We start from the raw sequence: 23,743 nt of genomic DNA, 5'->3' as shown, positions 1-23,743 counted from the left end.
TTCATAGCGAGTCTTCATTCCACAAGTTCAGCGTCTTCCCATTCGCTATCTTCAATGACGATTTCCAGTCTACTTGGCGAAGGCGACTGGTTTCGAGTTCCGAATTCATTGTCCGATTCCAGCTCGACTTCCTCATACCAATTATCGTTTAACTTGGGGTCATCCTCAGACTTATGTTCTGGCGCAGGCTCTGACTGACCATCGAATCTTGGCTCGGCAGAAGACATGCGCACACTGGGTTTTTTGCTCTTGCTCTTGCTCTTACCCTCCTTGGTGGGCGACTGATCTGCAAACTCCTTACGCTCGCGCTTTTCTTTTCGTCTCAGTATCATGTGAACTTCCTTTCCGGCGCGATTGCGAAAACTCAATTCTTGCATCATAATTGGCCATTGAATGACTTCTTTGCACGTCGGGCAGGCTCCCTGCGTTGGCACGAGCATGCCCGCATCCTCGGTGGTTTCAAGGAATTGTGCAGATAGACATAATAGATGACTCGTGCCTCGGCAAGGCGCTCTTGGGCAAACCACTATTTGCTGTGTATTGGGGTTGCCTGGCCTCTTACATACTGCACAGTGTAAATCATGTGTGTCTCCAAGAATAAAAGTGGATTTCTCCAAGTATGCTTCAAGTTTTGCGTAGTCCGCCGGCAGCTGGCGAACGCTGCCCACTGCTTCCACCCCATCACCTTGCTTAGGACAGTCCCCGTCAAGAATTACTTTGGACGGAGGTAAAGAGGTCTCTACACGCTCGTTCCAAACTTTCCAGACGCGATAGACGTCTGCGCGGAAGAATCGCACCCGTAGTGGCCAATTACTGAAATAGGCTGACCGAAGCAGGAAATGCAGATCCTCTAGGTGAGCCGTCAAGGATCTCCGGCGCGTGGTTCGCCGTGCTGTCTTTCCCGTCTGTCGGCAAACGGTGAATCTAGACTGGAAGCTAAGAAGATCATCTTCATCAAGCTCAATATGTCGTGTCCTCTCAGGGTGCTGCCAAGCCCATCTGTACCACATCAGCATGCGGCTCTGCTTCCTAGGGCTGCGAGACTTACTCAAATTGAAGAGCACCAATTCGGCTCATGAAGCCCTCCACCACGAGGGCCATTTCCCAGGGCCGTAATTTATCGCGCGCGGTACGCTTGGCGCCTCCTTTGGCCTCACCATTGTGCTGGGAAAGTCGCCTGACGGGGTTCGGAGTTGAGCCTATATAGAGCGAAGCGTGTCGGATGGTAGACCGAAGGAGATAGCAGCAGTAATAGGCCGGAATTGGTCTCGGCTCATCATGCGACTGCATGATCTGCAAATCAATGCCTGCTGTGGGGGATATATGCGCTGAAAGTGGCTATCTTCCGGGCCAACCGCGTGTGGTAAACACGCGATCACATGATATGCGACGGGTCAAAATTCCGATCCTACGTGGTTCGGTGCTTCTCCAGATGTCGCTTTCGATAATTTTCTCTAAAGGCTAAGTTATATTGTTCCGTGGAGGATGTTTAATTCAAGTTTAGGGACAAAATTACAGGAGGTTGGTGAAAACGCCGTGGAGACCCCTGTGCTCGGCAGATCTCGATCTAGTTTGATGGGACGTCGGCGAATTAGCCTCACGAAGGCCCGGTCACGCAGATAGTGCCAATGAGCCTAGAAGATATTTTTCTCTCGATCTTTCGAGGTCCCCTCCCAGGATTTCCTCAGAGCGCTATTTGAGCAATTTCGTTCTGGTTCTCTTTCAGAACATCTTGTCCAGCATCTCTTTAGATACGCCAGGTTAGGTAGGCATTGAGACCCACTCACAATGTAGTCGTATTTTTCTCCAGTGACATCTGTGTCTAGATCACTATGAGACGACTATATCATCTCATGTAATGTTATATTTGATTGCTATATTCAGATCCGATATATCCCATTAGCTGCGATGGAAATAAGAACCTGGGGAGGTATAGGTGATGCATCACAGGATGGAAAAATCTTGGAAAGAGACGCTCGGGCCTGGAAGGAACCGACCGTATGATGCTGTCCCGTTTGCGGCGACCTGTTGGTAACGTTATAATTACGACTTCCTCCCGCATGGTGCCTGCGCGGCTGCCGTCTCGGAAAATTACGGTACGGTACGATTTCGCTACCGAGTAGGCCGAGTCACTCGCAGGTCGCTTTTCCGTTGCTCCGCGCAGTAGGAGTGACCGGGGCAGTACCTCTCCACCCAATTTCCCTAATCTCATAATCTCTTTCTATCAATTCCATCCTTCCACATCTTCTTCTGACTTACACCACCCTACTATCCCCTCTTCACTCGCGTCTTCCGTCACCTCTTGTCAAGAACCTTTGTACTCAAGGGTCTTCGCGAGACTCCTCCGAATCTTGCACACTCCATCCGCCTTTGTTCGGTTTTCGATTCTCAAGATCCTTTCAATGCGCCCGTTCGCGCAGCAGTGATCGGTTCCTCGGCACTCGGCAACGCGCGTAGGCTGCATCTCCTCCACCCTGTATACAAACGCTCAACAACTACCGGAGATGGTGGCCCCGGCCTTGAACGGGGCAAAATTGATGGCCGGACAATCATCCATGGGCCCCCAGCCTACTCGATCCTCGAGCACGCACCCGTCCCATTCACACAATGTGCCCTTAAGTGCTCGTAGGTCGGCACCGCTCGACTTGTCAACGGTTGAGCGGCGCGGTCAACCCAATGCTCCCCGCGAGCCAGCCAAGCGCGTCCGGCCTCAGGGCATCCCCGAGGCTCCCACTTTCCGCCCCACTGAGGAGGAGTTCAAGGATCCAGTGGCATACATCCAGAAGATTGCACCGGAAGGCAAGAAATATGGAATTTGTAGAGTTATCCCCACCGGAGGGCTGGCAGCCGACATTCGCGATTGATACAGAGGTAGGCTCCCACGCAATTTGTTACCCGTTCTGCACTTGCTCTTGCAAGCGGAGCTTGTCATGACAGAGTCGTGCATGCATCTCGATTTTAATCCCCTACTTTCAGAGCCATCAAGCTAAATATGGATGCTTTCTACAGCGGTTTCACTTCAAAACTCGTCGACAAGAACTCAACTCAGTCGAAGGAGGTATGGCCCCGCGTTCAGCTGCCGCTACTACTGGTGCAAACACACCGGATGACGCATCCAACCCTGACTTTAATCCAGGTAATCGAGCCAATATGAACTACATCGATGGACTAGCCATGTTTCACAAGCAACACGGGACAAATTACAGTCGATTACCGAGTGTAGATAAACGCCCTCTCGATCTGTACAAATTGAAGAAGGCCGTTGAAATCAGAGGCGGCTTCGAACAAGTTTGCAAAACGAAGAAATGGGCCGAGATTGGTCGTGATCTCGGCTACAGCGGCAAGATCATGTCCTCGCTGTCAACCTCGCTCAAGAACTCATATCAACGTTACTTGCAACCATATGAGGAGTACTTGGCCCGAGCCAAGCCTGGGGTGCAGCAGCAGCTCGAACTGGAGCATGGCGGCCCGTTTACTCCTTCGCCGCGTCCTTCGCCCATGGCCAAAAAGCCTACACAGGAAGAAAACGGAACACCCTCAAAGATTCTTGACGAAACCTTGGCTATGCGCATGCCCCTCGCTTCCAGCACCCCGATGGAGAAGCCCTCAGAGCCAACTCCGCCGGTAGAGCCTACCCCTCCTCCACTGCCAGCGCCCTCGGGTTTCACCTCAGTGAATGCAGGCGCAACTGGATTCACCGCCGTCAATCATTCACCTGGCTTTGCGACTGTGAACAACGGCCCGGCGATCAAGCGCGAGGGCGAGAATGGCACTTCGACACCTCAGAGTATCGCTGAACAGCATCGTTCCACACCCGTGGCCAACGGCGATGCTGCGAACTCTGTCAAGCGTGCCATCAGTCATGATAGTGCCTCGCAGGCCGAGAATGGAGATATTGATGAATTAAGTGGGCGACGCAGTAAGCGTCTCAAAAAAGGTATATCAACTATTTTTCACCTCACTGCGTTTCTCGATCTGACCCCCTCTTTGTAGATTCACTGCCCACCGTTGCAGGCTCTCATATGTCCCTCCTCCGCCCCGCGCCGCCCAAGGCCCGGAAAGACGGGACACAGAGAACTGACGAGAAATGCGAATCATGTGGAAAGTCAGATGATCCTGATACAATCCTTGTTTGTGATAGCTGTGATCTTGGTTATCATACCGCCTGCCTTGATCCTTCCACGACTGCCGCTTCCGAGAATGATTGGCACTGTCCGAAGTGCCTTGTCGGTACTGGCGAATTTGGATTCGAAGATGGCGGCGTTTACTCGTTAAAGCAATTCCAAGAAAAGGCCAATGAATTCAAGAAGCGATATTTCGCTTCGAAGATGCCCTTTGACCCTGTTCTAAACACTCATCGTCGTGAAACCGAAGATGACGTCGAAGCTGAATTCTGGAAGCTGGTTGTCGATCTACACGAGACTGTTGAGGTTGAGTACGGCGCGGACATCCATTCGACTACTCACGGCAGTGGTTTCCCAACCATTGAGCGTAACCCACTTGACCCATATTCGTCCGATCCTTGGAACTTGAACGTCCTTCCTTTCTATGGCGATTCGCTGTTCCGCCACATCAAATCTGATATATCCGGTATGACCGTGCCGTGGGTTTATGTTGGCATGTGCTTTTCGACTTTCTGTTGGCATAATGAAGACCATTACGCCTACTCGGCCAACTACCAGCATTTTGGCGCGACAAAGACCTGGTATGGCATTCCCGGTGCGGATGCTGAGGCCTTTGAGACGGCTATGCGAAAAGCAGTCCCTGAGCTCTTCGAGGGTCAGCCAGATCTTCTGTTCCAGCTGGTTACCCTCATGCCGCCGGAAAAGCTTCGTAGCGCTGGCGTCAGTGTCTATGCTGTAGATCAAAGAGCTGGTCAATTTGTTCTCACTTTCCCTCAGGCTTACCATGCTGGCTTCAATCATGGTTTCAACTTCAATGAGGCTGTCAATTTCGCACCCGCCGACTGGGAACCTTGGGGTGCCGCAGGCGTGGAGCGCCTCCAGACATTCCGCCGACATCCATGCTTCTCTCACGATGAGCTGCTGTTTACCGCAGCTACACGAGATACATCTATTGCGACCGCGAAGTGGCTGGCTCCTGCGCTTGAGCGAACCAGTACTCGGGAGCTTGGCGAACGTGCAGCATTTCTGTCTCGCCATAAGGAAATCATGCCTCATGATTGCGCTCTTGGTGTCAAGTCTTCGAACAGCGGTTGTCAACTTAAGTTCGTAGTGGAGGAGGAGGATCTTCCCGAGGATGACTATCAATGCCAGCAGTGCAAGGCATACGCTTACCTTACCCAGTTCCGCTGCCACAAGTCTGGCAAAACTCTTTGTTTGTCGCACGTGGAAGCCTTTGACTGCTGTGGTGACTCTCTTCCCCAGAAATTCCTGGGACCGGATCACACTCTTCGCTACCGCGTGAGTGACGCAGAACTGAAAGCGACTGTCCAACGAGTTCACGAACGAGCTAGAGCCCCCGAAATATGGGGAGAGAAACTCGACAAGACCTTAGAGGACGAGCCAAAGCCCCAGCTTAAGGCTCTGCATAACTTGCTCAGTGAAGGTGAGAAAATCCCGTACCACCTGCCTGGCCTTCAAGACCTTGCGGCTTTCGTCCAGCGTTGCGATAAATGGGTTGAGGAAGCAAACAACTACATTACCCGGAAGCAGCAAAATCGGAGAAAAAACGAGAAAGCGTGGCGGAGAGCCAGTACCAAGGCTGCGCAGCTGGACGATCGAGACCGTGAAGTCCGCAGAGTGGATCACATCTACGCCCTTCTGGCAGAGGCTGATAAACTTTCCTTCGACTGTCCACAGATGGCGGCTTTGGAAGAGAAGACCCGCGAGATCGAGAAATTCCGCCAGGACGTTAACGCTGCCCTGATGAACCCGTCCGCCCGATCCGCCCAGGAGATCGAGGACCTTGTTGAAGCCGGACGCAACTTCAATGTGGAGATGCCGGAAGTGGAGCACCTGGAGCAGATCCACCGACAAAGAAAGTGGGTGGAAGAGGCTACTGCCAAGCGTGACAAGTATCTTTCCCTCAAGGATTGCCAGGAGATTGTCGCCGCTGGTGAGCGGCTTGGTCTTTCCGACACCAACGAGCATCTGGTTCATTACAAGGAACTCCGCCGCTGTGGCGAAGCCTGGGAAGCCAAGGCCCAAGAACTGATGTCAGTGGAAGCCGTTCACTACCAGCAATTGGAAGCGCTCTCTGCCCAAGCATCCCGTTTCCCCGTGGCTCCGGATACTCTTGCCTCCGTTGATGCTATCTTGACCAAGCAGCGAGAAGCACAGAAGCGGATCCAAACACTCTACGAACAGAGCAAAGACAGTAATATTAGAAACCGACCGAAGTACAAGGACATTCGCGAGGTCATAGAGTCTTTGGAGCAACTAAACAGTCGACCGATTGGAGCTCTTGATCTGGAACGTGAACAGAAACGGCATGAGGATTGGATGCGAAAAGGCAAGAAGCTCTTTGGGAAGGCGAATGCCCCTCTGCATATCCTCAAGTCTCATATGGAGTATGTTGAAAAACGCAACTCGTACTGTTTCGATCTCGAGGACAGCTATCGACCCCCCGTGGAGCCTTCTTCGCGAGACAACACTCCGGATGGATTGCTTGAAACTGCCCCGAGCAATGTGTGGGGTCCCAAATCACGGAAGCGAGACGTGTTCTGTATTTGTCGGCACTCAGAGGCAGGCATGATGATTGAGTGTGAAGTTTGCCATGAGTGGTAAGTTGAGGCGACTCTGGATATGCATAGTGGTAAATTGGTCACTAATACATAATTTAGGTATCACGGCAAATGTCTCAAGATCGCACGAGGCAAAGTTAAGGAGTTTGACAAGTACACTTGCCCCATCTGCGACTGGCGACAGAAGATCCCTCGTGATGCCGCCCGGCCTAAGCTCGAGGATCTCCAAGACTGGCACGCGGAAATCCCCAATCTGCCTTTCCAGCCGGACGAGGAGGAGGTCCTGGACAGCATCGTCAATCAAGCCCTTGCCTTCCGTGATTTCCTCCAGGGATTCACCAACGCTGCCTGTACCACCACTGAAGAAGTACCTACTTTGATCTTCTACCTGCGCAAAATTGAAGGTGCGGAGGTTCTCCTGGCGTACGAGACGAATTTCTTCCGACAGGAGATTCACAAGTGGGCTCCTGTTGCGCCGGAACCCCCGCCCATCTTGGAGCAGTCCTTGTCAACTCGGAAGCCTCGCCCGACCAAACAGCAAAAGATCATGGCTCAGCTTGGTGTTGAACGTCCTGAAGATCTTCCAGAGCATCTGCGCACGAAGCATATGCTTGCCACCAAACGCAAGTCAGTTGACGCGACACAAGTAATTCCTCGTCCATCTCTGCAGCCTACGCCACCGACCGCAGCCAACAGCCAGCCCCCCACAACCGGGCCAGCCCTGACTCCCATGTCAGAACCAATTGCTGCCGCGTACCCATTCTCTGCGAATTACTCCTTGCCAGCCAGCGACTCCACTCCTGCCTTTGCACCAACCTCTTCTGCTTTTCTGCCCCATGCAGCGGCGGCTCCCTCATCCCCGACCTTCCTTCCGCGCTCTCCCTCGCCCACTGGACAGGGCATGGATACTTCTCTCTTCAGCTCGCCGCGCTTCGGTGGCCGTGAGCCTCCGTTCGTCAGCAGCAGCCCGCGTCAGAATTTAGACGATATGTTTGCGGACCTCACTAATCAGGAGGACGTCAACCCTGATGCTGAGACCATGGAAAACCTTCATGCCTCTGAGGTCCTTGACGCCCTGAACGCAAGCAACGGCACCAGTCGTGCAGGCTCCGTGCACGACGAGTCAGCTCTTGCCAGTGAGACCCAGCCTGCCACCGGGCCATCTGCGGCGAAGCAAGAAGACCGTGAGCTAGAGGAGCCTGAGTCGGAGCTCTGATCGGCCACTTGTTCTGCCCCTTCCCGAGTCGTAGACTCACATTTGTTCTTTCTTCAAATGTGTCGAGAAATCCATTTCCGAGGATTTTTCTTTTCGCGGATTCTCCTCTCGATCACGCTTTTTTTTTTGGAAAAGGGGTTCATATAAAAGGTCAGGACCGGGTGATGTCCGCGGAGTTTTCAGAGCGTTCCCTTACCTTTCTCAAGTAGTGTGTTCTGTTTTATTTTTCATGTCAGCTACGGCTATGTTTGTGATGAATGAGGCAGTCTGCTTTTTGGACTTTTGTTGTTGCTAGTCATCGTGTAATATTAAATGAATGCAGCCATTCCTCACAAGGCTCTGAGTCTCTCTTTCCTCGGATTATTTCATTTCCTAGATCACATCTGCGTATGCCCCCAACGCGGCTTGACCCCCCGTATGGATGAACAGTACATTCACCTCATCCAACCCACGCTGCTGCGCAAACTGCTGCACCTCCTGTTCTCTCACCCACTGCATCATTGCTCTGGCCACTTTACCCGTATACACGGGATCCAGAATGATACTCTCCGATTGTGCCATCTTTTCCATAGCTTCCTTGGTCTCGGCGTCCAAAACACCATAACCAGTCCCCACAAATCGATCTTCAAGCCTCACATCATCCGTGATAATTGCATGTTCACTCTCAAGCCCATTCTTCCCATCAAGCCCAATTAGCTGCGCGGCCCGCCTCGCAAATGTCAAGACTCGTGCCTCATGGTACGATCTCGGCTTGGTCGGTGAATTCAAAACCCCGATGACCTGCCTCGTGGTGATCGCTGGTTCTCCAACTTTGAACCCGGCAATCAGGCCGCCGACGGTGCTTCCACTGCCGCAGGCTACGAATATGTAATCGAATTGGCCTGATCCTTTAAGATTGAGCTCGCGCTCTTGTAATTCGATTTCAAACGCTGCTCGCGCATATCCTAGTCCACCGAGCGCGTGGAGACTGGCGCCGCCGGGGATCCAGTAGGGCCTTTCACCACGCGCGCGGAGTTCCTCAAGAAAGGGATTGGCATCATTAGCCCTAGGGTCGCCTTCCTTTAGGATATGTACCTCGGCGCCTAGCATTCGGTTGATCTGTGCGTTCCCTGAGCGTACAAAGGCATCTTGGTCTTGACTGGCAAGGAGCCCGCCGCCCGTTCCACGTGAAAGAAGGACTAGGGCCTTCAGGCCTAAATTGCGCGCGAGTGCTGCGACTTGGACGGTGTGGTTGCTCTGAATTGCACCCTCTGTCACTAGAATCGTTGCTGGTCCCTTGAGTTTCTCGGTCGTGGGGTGATGTTCGTGATAGTGGTATGTTGGCGAGGATGATAGAATGTCTGGCACTATATATTCGAGCTTGCGGTATTTGTTGCCTGCACACGCGAGTGGTGCTCCATGATCTTCCCGCTTGGCATAGACCTTGATCCCAGTTTGTCTTGGACCTTGGGATGGGAAGGATAGAGAGGGTAATGGGTGGATCGGGGAAGGGTGGCTGTACAAGATAGGATGACGAGGGAGCTCGGCGAACGGTTCAGGTAATTGAACCATTGATCTCAACTGCTCGCCAGCTCTGGATACCCTCGGTAAACGCGAATATATGGAAGATTTTGAGGTCATTCGGAACATCCTGCAGTTGGTCGATCCTGTAGAAACGTCGTGAAACAGTTGCGGGGATCTATTGTTCCGCCCGGGTGACGTAGTGGGATATCAAGCCTACACAACCTCAACTCCTCCGCGACATGACCCTCCTTCAATTCCTGCGCCAGGCGCGTCAGGTACACCTCCAGTTCCTAGCTGGGGCCCTATCCGAGCCTCCCATCTATGTCGTGGGCAATCCCTCCGCCGATCTCGACTCAATCATCTCCGCCATCGTTTACTCCTACTGGGCCAGCAATCGTCTCCCTAGCACCACCCCACGCCCCCATGTGCCACTCCTCAACCTCCCGATCGTGCCTGCCGGCTCTGAGCTATACCGGCTGCGACCAGAGTTTGTCACTGCTTTATGGTTGTCCACCAGCTTTCCCGCATTAAACTCCGACGAACGCTTCGAAAATTCATCCGACTCCGCGGGGAAGCTCCTGCGAGAGCACAGCGTCACAGTTGCGGATTTTGCACAAAGTCTTCGAGACAATGCGATATCGCGACAAATCTTTGCTGACGCGACAATGGTCGATTGGAACGCGATGCCACACCGCGTCGAGGGTCAAATTGGACATGGCTCCATAGCTGGTCTCTCTGAGGTATGTTTCCGCACGGTGGGGTGTGTCGACCATCACGTCGACGAGCACTTCGTACCTAGCCAGGATGCCCTCCCTGCAGGCCAACCCTTGATAATCCAATCTGGTCCGGGATCGTGTTCTTCCCTGATCGTCAATGAGTTGGTTCGACGTGATCTCTGGGCCGCAGAAGCGTCTTCCGCCGAAACTGCGCAGCTTGCGAAGCTGGCCCTAGCCTCAATCCTGATCGACACCTCAAACCTGACGGCTGAAGGAAAGGTAACGGAGGTTGATATTCAGGCTGTGAGGTTCCTGCGCGAGCAGGTTGCGAAGGAGGACCTCAAATGGGATGCGGAGGCATTCTATGAACAGGTTCAAGCCGCGAAGACAAACAGCCTGGATTTGTTGACCTTGGATGAGGTCCTAGACCGAGATTACAAGGAATGGACCGAAACATCTTCATCTGGGCAATCGATCAAACTTGGCTTTTGCTCTTCTGTCAAACCCATCCGCTGGGTCGTTGAGAAGGCAGGCGCGCCTCAACAGTTCTTGGAGGGCCTACATGCATTCGCTGCAGCTAAACAGCTGGATGCGGTGGTTGTCATGACCTCGTTCGATTCCGTGGACAATGCATTCTCCAGAGAATTGCTCATTTGCGCGATTGGTGATTGCGATGCTGCTGTCAAGGCTGCAGAGGCCTTTGTTGAGCAGAACGCTACTCACCTTGGCCTCGAGAGATGGTCGCCAGTGGTCTGTGAGTGCCCTGATTCGACAGAACATGCGATTTGGTCTACGCTGAACGGAGACTCGGGGATTTGGAGACGCTTTTGGCAACAGACAAACACGACTGCTAGCAGAAAGCAGGTCGCACCGCTGCTGCGGAAAGTAGTTGCCAACTCATGATGCAAGTATTACGCGAAACCCGAAACAGATTATCATTGAGGCCTCTTTCGATGTTCCTTCTTGTTTCCCAATACTGTCACTGTGAAGCCCTTGGAATTAAGACAGCTTCACTAGAAGAAGAAGAAGAAGTAAAATAGCATATAAACAGTAAACACTTCTTTCAAGTCCTAATACGGCTGGATGGCGCGTCTCCGTCACCTCAGTCCAATGCTTTACAAACAGTTCTCGTTGTACGTGTCCCAATAATCTCAAATGAACTATAGGGTGTTCCATGTCCTGAGGAGTCATTTCTCTCTGTCCAGTTTGTCTGTGCACCGTGATAGAGTTCGATTCTTTGAGCCTCATCTACTTAGATCGATTCAATCCAGGAAATAAAAATTGAACAAGAACGTATCTCTTCATCGGCAGCGACCAACATCGGACAAGGTCTGCGAAAATTCTCTCAACTGATTAAAGTTTAGATGCTCAAATAATTTGCGAGTTCATCAAATACGGAGCGGTAACTCAGGGGTTTAGAGTTTCCGATTGCAGCGTGTTTATACAGCCGTCATCGGAATGTCAGGTGTTCGAATCACCTTCGCTCCTTTTTTTTGCATCTTTTCTTGATACATCTTTTTATTACTCTAAGCGTCAACATGAATGGCTGAACAGAGTTGATGTTGTGACTTTGCAAGGGATTTTTATTTACAAAAGCTAATCGTAATTCTCCGTCCAGGGAGAAGTGCAGGGGCCCCCTGCTTGAGATGACCAAGGACAATAAGGGTAATCGAGGTTCTTCTTTTGTTCAAACAAGGGTATGTGTGTTAAAAGGGTATGATTTGTCATCCGAAGGAGCGGTAACTCAGGGGTTTAGAGTTTCCGATTGCAGCTTGTATTTGCAGCCGTCATCGGAATGTCAGGTGTTCGAATCACCTTCGCTCCTTTTTTTTTTTGCTTCGTGTTTTCTCCATGCTTGTTATTTTATTTTTTTTAGACAAGTGACTATCTTGAATGTAGAGGTAGTAAGGCCCTTCTCCTTCGTATAAATGGCGCCAGGCCTCCGCCAGAGCCTGCTGGGGCTCTGGGCAGATTCAGCAGCATCTCCAAAGGTCACCCAGAGAACTGAGCTCGCGTCGCTAATGGTGTGCCCAAAAATTTCCCAATTTACTCCTAGGGTAGGGCAAGTGCGCTACCAGAAATACTGCTTTCAATATTTCACAAATATCTTACATGCTTGGATAATGTTTCTGACAGCTCAGGCATGGGCAGCGTTCCTGGAATTCTATGTAGGTTCTGAATTCCCTCGTGCATGTCTTGTCAAAGCAGAGCCAACGCAGCGAGTCGGTAGTAGGGCATGATAGTCCTAGACTCGAAGAAGGCCTGGATGAAGAATGTAGATTATGATTAAACCGATCAAATAAGAGATCCTCCAGTGTTGCGTAGTAATAGACAGGTTTATTCAGACTGAAGCATCCAACGTCCCTGGCAGTGTATTCGACATTGCCGGACTAGAATTATTCGTCTTAAACAAAGAAGTCAGGCAAAGAGGGAAAAAAAAAGGAGCGAAGGTGATTCGAACACCTGACATTCCGATGACGGCTGTATAAACACGCTGCAATCGGAAACTCTAAACCCCTGAGTTACCGCTCCACCATATAATCACTTAGTGATGTGAGGTAAGCAGGTATTGCACAATATATACTCCATCAAATTCAAGCCACCGCTAGACGTCGAGAGCCGGATGCCCCCTTGAAAGTTTTGAATTTTAGTGCTTTGTCTGCTTGACCAAGCAATTTCACAAATTGATCATCACCTCTTATGACTATCTGGCGAGCGAGTTATACCGCGATTGTACTCTACTACTCAGCAAGTTCGTATCTGGAAACATCACTGGTCCAGTAAGAATGGTAGGAGGCATACGTGGCGAATAAGAGTGGTGCATAAGGGGTTTGGAGACTCTAGCGGTGTCGCTGTACGTATCTAAATAGCATCATGTGGTGAATTGAAAAAAAAAAAAGAAAAAAAAAACTTGGACAGGATAGATGTGACCAGAGAGAACAATCCGGAAAAATGATTTCGGTGTGTCAGGTTTCATATTCACTGCGATTGGAACGTGTCAGATAGCAACACCATAGCGAAAGACCTTGAATAGACGAAGAACGCAGAATCGCGATTCATTTATGGTCCGCAGTAAATTAACTCATCGTGTCTATATAGGAGGCGTAAGGTAAGACTGATATGAACTCTTGAAAACCCTGCGCTGCCGAGGCTGGACGAACGGAGAGGGAATTGAGAAGCCCGGGGCTGGTGGTCCATCAAAGAAAATTAGAGAATATCAAAGTGCTATGAGAGGGAAAGAGAGGTAGCGGCGGTCGCGGGAGGACGGCAGTGGAGAGCACCATCTTTCGGCGTTTTTCTGCACAAGTTCCACGATTTCAGATCTGACGGCCCAACCGAGACGTGATCATGGTCTGTAATAATTTGTGAACGACACATCTAAGATGGCAGTCAGGACCATTCATTAGAGTGTCTTATTTAGTAATGATGTTTGGTCGGGCTGTCGAGTCAGTAAGGTAAGTTTGAAGAACCATCATATCTTACATCGTCGGATGCTTTATGCGAGGTGCAATACAAATTTATTGCTTTCTAGCAAGATCTAAATAGAAACCCAAACACCCGAGACCAGGAGGCAAAATTGTTTGCTAAAAATGAAAATGAAACGCAGTATATGCAATGCTCCAAGCCAACCTGATGCAAATGCCAGTAGGGAAAAAGGAATAAGATGAGAACGCAGGCGCCATGGAAAGCGGCAAAAAATGCAAACAAAAAATCATCAAATACCCACCTCAGTATGCTCTATCACGATCAGAAAGCTGTTGATCCAACTCAAATCTGATAGTTCATCAGACACACTCCCATTCACAGAAAACACACCACCGTGCCACTCGGTCGGCGAGCACTAGACCGCGCCAGGTGCCTCGCTCGCCGATCTTGATCACAGTTTCCCATACACTACCCTCCGCAACAGCATCCGTGACCGAGTCGGATGGATTGTCATTGCTGATCATGTGGTCTGCCTTGCGGGTGAGACGTAGGATCTTGCCGGAGGGAGACTGAATGGCTAGCTTCGCAGGCTTGTCACGACCGGAAGACGACCTGGTAGATGAGATGGCGGAGGTTGAAGCAGAGAACTCGTTCGAATTACTCGACACGGTTGAGCCACCCGCGGTGCTTGATACCATGCTAAGTGCACTGGCAGGACGGTTGAACACCGACGGAGAGTCACGTCCATGGGATGAAGAGTCATCCTTTGGCGTGACTCCAGGCGATGAGGGATGTTGACGGACGGCGAAAACAAATGTATTATTGACTGCCAGGCGCGAACATTGCGGTTGCATAATGTAAAGATCGTGGCGCTGGGCATGCGGGGTCGGATGGCGAAGGACAAAATCGTAGGGCGGATTCTCTCCGCTGTGCAATATCGGAAGCGCCAGAGCCATGGGGTGTGGAATGTCTCTGCTAGTGTGCATGAGGCCCTTCTTGCCGGCATAGAGCTTCAATACACCCTGTCCCTCGTCACCTGGCAGGACAGCCTTGACAGTGATCCTCTTTTGACCTCGAAACCAGTCTGGTTGCACCAATGCTCGCTTGCGTATAATGTCACCGCTTTCAAAGAAATCTCCATCGGCATCACGGGCGAACGCAGGAGACTCGACCTCGGCAGCGCATTCAACATCTGCTGGCACGAGAAGCCGAATCTGCATGCATTCCAGTCCCTCAATCCGGATCAAACTTGTATCGTAATCGGGGATTCTTGCATTTAGCTTGAAATATTGCGGGGACACCGCTGGCAATGCCAGTAGAACATCAGGTGAGATCGGAGGGCAAATGTGCTGCTCTTCGGGATACAGAGGAATGTGGGTATAGCAGATCTCAAGTGGACGGGCAAGGAAGTACCAAGTTTCAGCAACAGAAGAGTTGCTCGTTACAAATCGGCTTCTTTGCGGATTTGTCGGATTGGCCAGAGCACAGTCCATGATGCGCCATTCACCATCGACCAGGACTGCATTCCACCAATGATTGGGATGCGAGAGACTCTCGAGATCCAGTACATCACCAGGTTGTTTAAGGAAGCCATGGATCACTTCGGTGTGAATACCAACAGATCCACACATTTCGTGCACCAAAAGGGCAATTTCGTGAGGACTGCCGCGTCTTGCCTGCAAGACCCTTTTGATGTCTACATCAAGGCCATCGACAGGCTCCTCCCAAGCGATCTTCTCACTGACCCATGTGAAGATTGCACGGAGTCGTTGAACATCACTTTTGTAGGGGCGAGTGATGTAGCCTTGAGCCAGGCTCACGGGGTTAGTCGTAGGAGGGAGGCTACTGATAAAGCGGGCACCCTTGTCAACAAGAGACAGGTTTGGGGTGTCAAAGTTCGTGGGCTCGCTGATTGGGAGACCGTCAATACTTTCGTCGCCCTCTGCGGTGTCATACAATTCCTCAACTGCGTAAATGACTGGATGATCCATCATCTGACAGCGTTCAGCTCGTTCAATACGCTCATTCCTACTAGGAGACGATGCGCGGTTGACGTCACGTCGAACCTGGACCCAGTCAATAGCGCTAGCGCTGAGGCCCATGTCTCGAGCACTATCACGAGCCGAGTCTCGAGAGGTGAGAAGAGGAGATATCGTATCGACTACCCTATGCCCCTTGGAAGGTGACTGTGGGCCACCACTGTGACCGACGGAGATACTGCTTCTTGCGCTAGCAGCACCCGTCTTCGCGGACTCGAAAATTTTCTTGAAGAAGCCCTGTTTTTTGGTCTTTGGGGTGGAGAGACCACCAAAAACCCCACCCGAGTCACCCGCGTCATGATCAGCAGATGACCATGGGATAGCAGATGATGCTCCCTGTCGAGAAGTATTGTGACTGGAGTGATATGAGATACCGGTCAGGGGTGTTTCAGGGCGGTCCATGTTCCCGACGTCACTGAATCCTCGAGAACGAACGGTTTCCATAGCTGTATTGGGCCTCTCTTGAGCACCATTTCGTCTCGCGTAACTTCCTGCGCTTGTTGCACTGAAGCCCCCGGCAGAGGCGCCGCTCATCATGCTCTGGTTAGTCTTGTCTGTACTGTTGGTCATTTGCGTACCGACGCTTTGAACCCCACTAGAATTGGTTGCGCTCGATTTGTTTGTATACGATCTGTCCAAAACGTCACCTCGGACGTCTTGACCAGACCGCCTGGACCGAAGATGGGGATATTGCGCTGGAATGGAATTGTGCCGCGGATGATAAGTGGCGTGTTTGGGCGGCGGCGGCGGTGCATCATCATCCATAGGTGTTCCTTCATCTTCGGGTGGTCGATTCTGGTCTTCTAGTTGACGAAGACGGCTTTCCATCCGTTGCACATAATTGTTCAGTTGAGGCGGACCGTCCCCATGGTAGTCATGTGAATAAACACTAGTCCTATGTACCAATCCCCCGTGAGTCTGCTGGTTAAGTCCATCAAAGCCCATTGAAGTCAAATGACGGCGCCTGTTACCTGGCGGGGTTTTGTCATCATCATACGTGTTTTCCGACCAGGGATTGTTGAATGAAACTGGAGCTGAAGGTGAATGAGCATCACGAAGAGAGGGTGAAGCCTGGCGGGGCAGACCCATGTCTTGCAATGAAGTCATCACATCTTCCATGGCATCTCTGAGAGGAGATGGAGTATTGCCATTTGCATCAGATTGGGCCGAGACAGCGGAATGTGTTGAAAGTGCGCCTGGAGATGGAGTGCGCGCAATTATCATATAACGGTCATTCATATCCAAAGGCCTGGGGGATCTTGACGGTTTTGGGGTGTGCGCGGGAGGCTGTGGGGAGCGCAGAAGACATTGCAATTGGTGCATCGGCGGCTGAGGAGAAGGTGTATGGTGGTGCATCGGTGGCTGTGGGGAGGGTGTTCGGTGCCGGTGATGGTGCATCTGGGCTTGCGGGGAAGGTGCCTGATAATGCATTAGAGGCTGAGGCGAGGAGGTTCGATGATGCATGTATGGCTGGGAAGAGGATGATTGTTGATGAATATATGGTTGGGGAGAGGGCGATCGTTGATGCACGTAAGGCTGAGGAGAGGGTGACCGTTGGTGCATGTAGGGCTGAGCAGACCGCGATTGTTGATGAATGTTTGGCTGCGGCGAATGCGTTCGTTGGTACATGAATGTTTGTGGAGAGTGCGAGGGCTGGGGAGGTTGCGGGGACCTGGAAGGTGGCCGAGTAATAGCCACGCGATGTGGAGGAGGCGGAGGGGGAGGTGGCGACGCTTCGCGCTCTTGCAAGAACATTGGTGACACTTCCCGGGATGTTGGGCGTGAAGAGGAGATACTGCCTCGAGGAATCATAGTAGAGGGCGAACGATCCGGCTCCATTGAGGCGCGAGGAGACACGGCTGGGGATACACCCCGAGATGACTGCCGGGACGATACTGAAGTTGGGCGCGACAATGGACTTTGGTTTTTGACCGCAGAAGCATGGGTGCGCAAAGGCTTCACATTTCGAGCAATCCACCCCCGTCACGAGGTGGTGTTGCTGGTATTGAGCTCTTGACTGGAGTGTTAGACCCGCTCCTCGCTAGATTTGAAGCAGGAGACAAGGCTTCCTTGTGCGCTTGAAACGGCTTTCGAAACACAGTTTTTGTTTTCTTCGGGGCGAATGTGGGATTATGAATGGGAGAAGCGCCTGGCAAGACCATTGGGCTACTATCTCGACTGACTGGGACGAAATCCTCGCTCATGAGCTCGACGAAGTTGGATGGGAAGAGTCCAACAGCGCGTCTATCACGCCGCAAGCGACCCATCCACCACTGTCCATCTCCTGCGTTCAAGCATTCAATGAGATCTCCTTCGACAAACCCCAAGTCTCGACTTGTCTCTCCTGCCATGAATACACAGCTCGACACCAACACGGAAACCGCGATGGCAACTGAGGTGCGCTGAGCGCCATCGCGTGGGACTGATGTTTTTTTGACCGGTCTTACTGGCACACTTGAAGTTCGAGGGGGAAGTCGCCGACGCAACAGTATTGAATGACGCGAGCTAGGTACGTATATGTGTTGTGCAGCAATCGTGGACCGTATTGTCCGTGATACTTCTCAGTCGCAACCTAGCTGGGCAGGACGAATGGGGAGAGCTTCGGCAGGGGTAAAAGTTCATGCAGCGAGCATTTTGGAGAGGCGGTGAAAGAGATTGTCAGGTCGGAAGTTATCAAAGGAATCGGATAGGAAGGGGAGACGGAAATCAAGGGAAATCCAGGTTCCTACGGTGAGGCCCGAGCTGAGGTCGGGTTGTTTACGTGGTGACTGAATCGGGTCTAGCGGGCGGAGAAATGGTTTATCGATAAGCTTAATACGTTTAGGTTAGCGACCTGGTTTCCAGGGCATCTGTGTCTCATATTTTCCTTATTCGATGGACAGGATGAAATACAGTGATGCTTCTTAGACAGGCGATCTAAATATTTCATACGCCCGGAGCTCTTTTGTTGGTTGTAGAGCTTATTCCCGTCACTTGACCCACGGCTTGATTGTCGCTGCGACTTGGCCCTAGCAACCTCCCGCTCCTTCCCCGCCTTTGGGGGCCAAGAGCCCTTGGCAAAAACATAAGAAAATTGAATCAATATGGGAATTAAAGTGGGCATAGAAAGAAGAAACACTTTTTTTTCCGAGTTTTGTTCAACATTAGTGAGTTTCATCACCCGGCATGAATAGTGTCAACTTACACCATTCTGTATATGTTCAGAGGCTACCTGGATGCCTTCACAGACTGTTATGAACAACCTGATATAGAGTGTGGAATGACTTGGTTTATTTTCCCATGGTTGGCTCCAATTCGCCCATACTCCAGCGATGGCTCTTGTTCTGCGCACCATTGTGCTCAGCAGAGTCTTCAAAATTTTGACCAAAGGTGAAAGGATCTATGCAAAACCGGCACTCTTTGATAATAGACATGGCCAGAACTAGGTCAAGAATATGGTGAAAGTGACCGCTGATCAAGAGCCCGTGGGGGATCTGGCATTTCAGATGGTAAACTATCGTCGGTCAAGGCATGCAGATCCAATGCAATCAATTCAATAAAGTGCCACGATGTAAACTCAACTAAGCGCACAAACATGATTGCACTTGTTAACATGACGAGGGGCGGCCTGAACTTTGTCACCTAATCTAGACCAAGTTTGCATGAAATGGCGACGCTAGACATTTGATCTTTTGTGTTAAATGTTGATGTGGCTGGGGAAGACTGGGGTAGAACTAATTCTTCGTTTTCGAACGGACTAGGAGGAATCGGCCCGAGAGTCCCTTCACGACCTCAGCCGAGCCGTGCAGCCACCTCGTGGCCTCTACTAGCAATCATTGGACAAAATCGCGCGAAGCAACAACTCCATGCAAGGGACAGGGCTCGACTTCCGCCTGCAGAAAACCGTTTTGATGTGGCTGAACATTCCTCGAACTATGTGGGATGTGATGCCTTCCTGAAGCGGTGCTGTTGGCATGGAACACCCAACATTGATTCGCTTGACACTCGTCTGTCATAGCTGTGTAGGGAACATTGTTCCGACAAAAGAAGCGAGCCTGTCATAACCACGCAAATCACAGCGGCACATTTGATGATGATGGCACTTCAGAGTTGGAAGTCCAAAGAAGGGTTTCATCGGCACATTCACGTGGTTTCCGATCAAGTAGTAGACGAGTGATGACGCCTTCGGGACGCCCCTCAAGACTATCTTGGCCCTAGCCGCCTCCAGCCTGGTGCCCCTGGCATGGGCAAAGAAGGTCCATTTCGACTTAAATCTCACTTGGCAGAAGGGAGCGCCCGATGGCAATGCCCGAGAGATAATTTTCATGAACGATCTGTTTCCTGGACCGGAATTGCGAATCACCCAGGGTGACGATGTGGAGGGACGACTTTTTGGATTACATTTGTTCATCACACAGGATCCGTTCCAACAAGACTTAGTCTGTTGTTCACAACAACATGCCCTTCGAAACGTCCATTCACTTCCACGGCATTGAGCAGCAGCATAACACGCCGTGGTCTGATGGAGTTCCTGGTCTGACACAAAAAGCCAATTGAGCCTGGCCGAAGCTGGACTTACCGGTGGAAGGCCACTCAATATGGAACCTACTGGTACCATGCTCATGCTCGCTTGGAAATGGCCGATGGCTTGTACGGCGCAATTTGGATCAAGTAAGCCTTGCTTTGCCTAACAGTGATCCTGATGGTGCTGATGATTGTAGTCCGGCTCCCGAAACTCTTGACCCCTTGCTCCAGATTTCCACCGATCCCACCGATATTGCGACAATGAAGAAAGCGGAGAAGAATCTTCACCTTTTTATACTGTCAGATTGGGATCACTTGACTGCTGCAGAATACCAACAAGCCCAAAGAGACTCTGGTCTCAATCTTGCGTGAGTCTCCACTGCTCTTAATTGAACACTATAGCAGCGCTAATGGGGAAACAGCTGCATGGACAGTGTTCTAATCAATGGCCGCGGTGCCGTGTATTGCCCAGGAACCAACAATATTTCCAGTGTTGAGCTACCTTACCTCAAGACTGCCATTGGCAACCAGCCCTTGACCGACAAGGGGGTGAATCAATCTCCCGAGATTCATTCGATCCAGAGGCTGACATTTTCCCTCCATAGATGCCTGCCCAATATATACCAAACCCAAGGTGACTTTCCCCCAACCATCGAAGCCAATGTTCCCAAGGGTCTCAATGCTGGCTGTAAACCTACCACTGGATTGCACGAAATTATCAACGTCAACGCCGATCATGGCTGGGTCAGCCTCAAATTTATCAGTGCAGCCTTCATGAAGTCCTTGATGTTCTCCATCGACGAGCACCCAATGTACATCTATAAAGTTGACGGAAGCTATATTGAGCCGCAGCTGGCTGAGAGCGTTGCGATCTTCAGTGGAGAGCGCTACGCGGCCATGGTCAAACTTGACAAGCCCTACAAGGACTACACGATCCGTGTTCCTGACACTCAGGGTGACCAAGTCATTTATGGCTTTGCGACTATGCGTTAACAGGGCTCTGATAATATCTATCCCTCCCAGCCGTTTGTGGACTACGAGGGCCGAAGTACATCTGCCGCTGTCAAGGCATTGGACCAGAGGAACATGAAGCCTTACCCTCCGGTCACAGTACCAAGACACGCCGACCAGCTGGTTAACCTGACCCTCGGTAGTTATGGCTCTTCATATACCTGGACTGCATCTGGAAGCGCCTTGTACGATGTGATGGCTAATTGGGATGACCCCATCCTCTAAGATATCAATGCCAGAACAACCTGGCTGATCAGGTGACCGACCATCCAGACCAAGAATGGCACCTGGGTCGACCTCCTCCTGCAGCTAGGCGACATGTCTCATACGCCCCCCATACAAGCGACCCATGTGATGCACAAGCATTCTAACAAGGGTTTCATTCTTGGTGCGGGTCGTGACTTCTTCATCTGGACCAGCACTGAAGAGGCTAACGCTGAGCGTCCTGAGCTTTTCCAGTTGGACAACCCTCTGAAGCGTGACACTTTGTTACAAATGGACCCACCGGCCCGACTTGGATGATTGTGCGGTACCAGGTTGTCAACCCTGGACCAATTCTTTCCACTGTCACATCGAGACTCATCTATCCAACGGTATGGCGGTTGCACTCCTTGACGGCGTTGATGTATGGCCTCAGATTCCGGCTGGTGAGGATCAAAGCCCAGGCGCGAGCAAGGGACGGCCCCCTCACAGCGGTACCACTATGACCCCATCCACTCCCACTCCTACCCCTTCCGTCGCCCCTATGTATACACCCACGCCTGCGTCAACCTCCACGCTTCATCCTCCTAGCTACACTTCCAGCCCAGCTATTCTCCTTAGCCCAGCTATTCTCCACAGCGTAGCTATTCCCCACAGCCCAGCTCTGTAGCTTCCCAGTCTCCAGTGACTCCCTCATCCCCGCAGGCAACCACTACAGATGATTATGTGGAGTCCTATGGCCACTGGCATGAGCCTCAACACCACCATGAAGTTGAGCTAAAGAAATTTGAAGTGATTGATGTCATCGCAGAGGCCAGCGACGTCCCCGATATGACGACCGGGAAGTCGTACCGCCGAAGCGGGCACTACCAGGCCTAGCATTGGTACTCCTCTTACATTGCTTAGTGACACCCTCGGACTGTTTCGATCATTGGCATGAGCTGCATTTCACAGGCCATACCCATCCTCGGTTATATTTGATACCCGTGATACCAGAAGGTCCCATTTTCAAAATTGGTTCAATCTTCTCTCATCCATTCGTCGGACAAGTGCTCTTATCATTGCATTGCTCTCTCCGGAAATGGCGGACCGTTGCCGTTGACCCACTTTGATCGGTGTAGATCTCACTCCACCTATGACAGATCGTACAAGCTTCGAGATGTCTGACACAAGCACCTCCCCTCTTGACTTGGTTGAGGCTTAAACCTACCTGGCCCAGGACAAAACCTTAAGTAGCTTGACAGATTTCCGCATCTATATGATGGGTGATAATGACTCATTTGATCTGCGATGTTCGCCAAGGCATCCAAAGGCATGAAAAGGCATGAAAAAAGGCAACTGCATCTGATCACGCACAGACTTTTCTGGAATTCGATCGACGCCACGACACGCGCTCCCAGGGGTCGCATGATCAGGATAGTACTTGATCTGCAGAGGCTGGAGAGAAGGTCGCGGTGGCTCCCAGAAGTGAAACTGACGGCCGAAGGAAGTCATGACGTATCTTGTACCTTGGCATGGCACCTCGGAGGATCTGCACGCTGGCGTACTTCTCTTGCATGAGATCGGGCAATACTCGTGTTTTCCTGGGATTTCTTTGCATTCCAGATAATTGACCACCTGAGACATAGATCTGGAACATGAGAAATTGAACGATTATTTTGCGTGCAAAAGGGTTGAAACTGTGATCAAGGAGACTCCGAACACAATGCAATTACAATTAGCCTTGCAACCCCTGCCTCGCTCCCTAGTTCCTATTGTCTCGTTCCCGTATGGCAAACCTTGCAGTAGAGGTACAAAGGGCACGTCAGTCACGTGCGTCATGGATCGCAGCGAGTGTAACCTTCTGAAACCGGCAATACCAACCTACAATTGCAACGATCTTCGGTTTTTTCTCTGTATTGAATACCATATCCGGCATTTAAGATTGGTCATATGTCATGGATAGTGGTCTAAGGGTCTTTTATCGATTTCCCACGCATGGTTCAGTAGCTGTCACATCCGCAAACAGCTATCGGCAGCAAGAAGCTATCATCGGTTTCCCGTACCTTTGTCCATCCGTAGTTTGGATTCAGGGTCCAATCGGGATAACCCAGGGAATCGATCGTTGCCGGGCCCACTCCATCGCGATCTCGTTCTCCTCGAGCTTGGAAGCTCGCAACTTTTCACTGCATACCTGCGGATTAACCACAGTAACCGTGCCATTGGTCTGGCTAAACGACTTGAAAATCCCGGCTGAGCGGAGTACTACTTGGGCCATGCTCCATGCAGCCTGGATACCATGGATGAAGACGTCTGGTCTCACATTTCGCATGTTCTAGCCCTCTTTGACAGAGGGGAAAAACAGGATAGAAGTGTTTTACCGGGAATGATCCATGTGCCAATCGGACCCCTTAGCCAATGGTGCCTTACGATCGATCGAATT

General features: G+C 51.2%; 8 protein-coding genes across 8 annotated transcripts; 4 read left to right on the top strand and 4 right to left on the bottom strand.

Annotated features, from left to right (window-relative positions):
• Window positions 1-14: 14 nt before the first annotated feature.
• N7477_007692 (structure-specific endonuclease subunit SLX1) lies at window positions 15-1,290 on the bottom strand (the record flags this gene model as incomplete). The annotated part of the gene is made up of 2 exons (XM_056969355.1): window positions 15-999; window positions 1,049-1,290. The coding sequence occupies 2 exons, from the start codon at window positions 1,288-1,290 to the stop codon at window positions 15-17; spliced, it is 1,227 nt and encodes a 408-aa protein (XP_056819387.1).
• Window positions 1,291-2,504: 1,214 nt separating this feature from the next.
• On the top strand, window positions 2,505-7,922 carry N7477_007691 (uncharacterized protein; the record flags this gene model as incomplete). The annotated part of the gene is made up of 4 exons (XM_056969354.1): window positions 2,505-2,822; window positions 3,010-3,919; window positions 3,994-6,745; window positions 6,806-7,922. 4 exons carry the CDS (start codon window positions 2,505-2,507, stop codon window positions 7,920-7,922), a joined length of 5,097 nt encoding a protein of 1,698 aa, XP_056819386.1.
• Window positions 7,923-8,294: 372 nt separating this feature from the next.
• On the bottom strand, window positions 8,295-9,473 carry N7477_007690 (1-aminocyclopropane-1-carboxylate deaminase/D-cysteine desulfhydrase; the record flags this gene model as incomplete). Its single annotated transcript, XM_056969353.1, has 1 exon — window positions 8,295-9,473. One exon carries the CDS (start codon window positions 9,471-9,473, stop codon window positions 8,295-8,297), a length of 1,179 nt encoding a protein of 392 aa, XP_056819385.1.
• Window positions 9,474-9,664: 191 nt separating this feature from the next.
• Window positions 9,665-11,044, top strand: N7477_007689 (putative exopolyphosphatase; the record flags this gene model as incomplete). The annotated part of the gene is made up of 1 exon (XM_056969352.1): window positions 9,665-11,044. The coding sequence occupies one exon, from the start codon at window positions 9,665-9,667 to the stop codon at window positions 11,042-11,044; it is 1,380 nt and encodes a 459-aa protein (XP_056819384.1).
• Window positions 11,045-13,926: 2,882 nt separating this feature from the next.
• N7477_007688 (uncharacterized protein) lies at window positions 13,927-16,830 on the bottom strand (the record flags this gene model as incomplete). The annotated part of the gene is made up of 1 exon (XM_056969351.1): window positions 13,927-16,830. The coding sequence occupies one exon, from the start codon at window positions 16,828-16,830 to the stop codon at window positions 13,927-13,929; it is 2,904 nt and encodes a 967-aa protein (XP_056819383.1).
• A 7-nt stretch (window positions 16,831-16,837) lies between these two features.
• N7477_007687 (uncharacterized protein) lies at window positions 16,838-17,957 on the bottom strand (the record flags this gene model as incomplete). The annotated part of the gene is made up of 2 exons (XM_056969350.1): window positions 16,838-17,623; window positions 17,790-17,957. 2 exons carry the CDS (start codon window positions 17,955-17,957, stop codon window positions 16,838-16,840), a joined length of 954 nt encoding a protein of 317 aa, XP_056819382.1.
• Window positions 17,958-19,754: 1,797 nt separating this feature from the next.
• On the top strand, window positions 19,755-21,642 carry N7477_007686 (Multicopper oxidase type 2; the record flags this gene model as incomplete). Its single annotated transcript, XM_056969349.1, has 6 exons — window positions 19,755-20,024; window positions 20,135-20,256; window positions 20,307-20,477; window positions 20,532-21,048; window positions 21,106-21,243; window positions 21,394-21,642. Coding segments are annotated over 6 exons (1,467 nt in total), but the record flags the coding sequence as incomplete, so codon positions are not given.
• Window positions 21,643-21,715: 73 nt separating this feature from the next.
• N7477_007685 (uncharacterized protein) lies at window positions 21,716-21,991 on the top strand (the record flags this gene model as incomplete). Its single annotated transcript, XM_056969348.1, has 1 exon — window positions 21,716-21,991. One exon carries the CDS (start codon window positions 21,716-21,718, stop codon window positions 21,989-21,991), a length of 276 nt encoding a protein of 91 aa, XP_056819380.1.
• Window positions 21,992-23,743: the final 1,752 nt, after the last annotated feature.

Source organism: Penicillium maclennaniae (genome assembly GCF_028827695.1).
Source record: "Penicillium maclennaniae strain IBT 15551 chromosome Unknown utg000007l:1.0-4884863.0:1.0-4888362.0, whole genome shotgun sequence".
Taxonomy (NCBI): Eukaryota; Fungi; Ascomycota; class Eurotiomycetes; order Eurotiales; family Aspergillaceae; genus Penicillium; species Penicillium maclennaniae.
The sequence above is the reverse complement of the archived record's forward strand: the minus strand, read 5'-3'. Positions and strand labels throughout refer to the sequence as shown.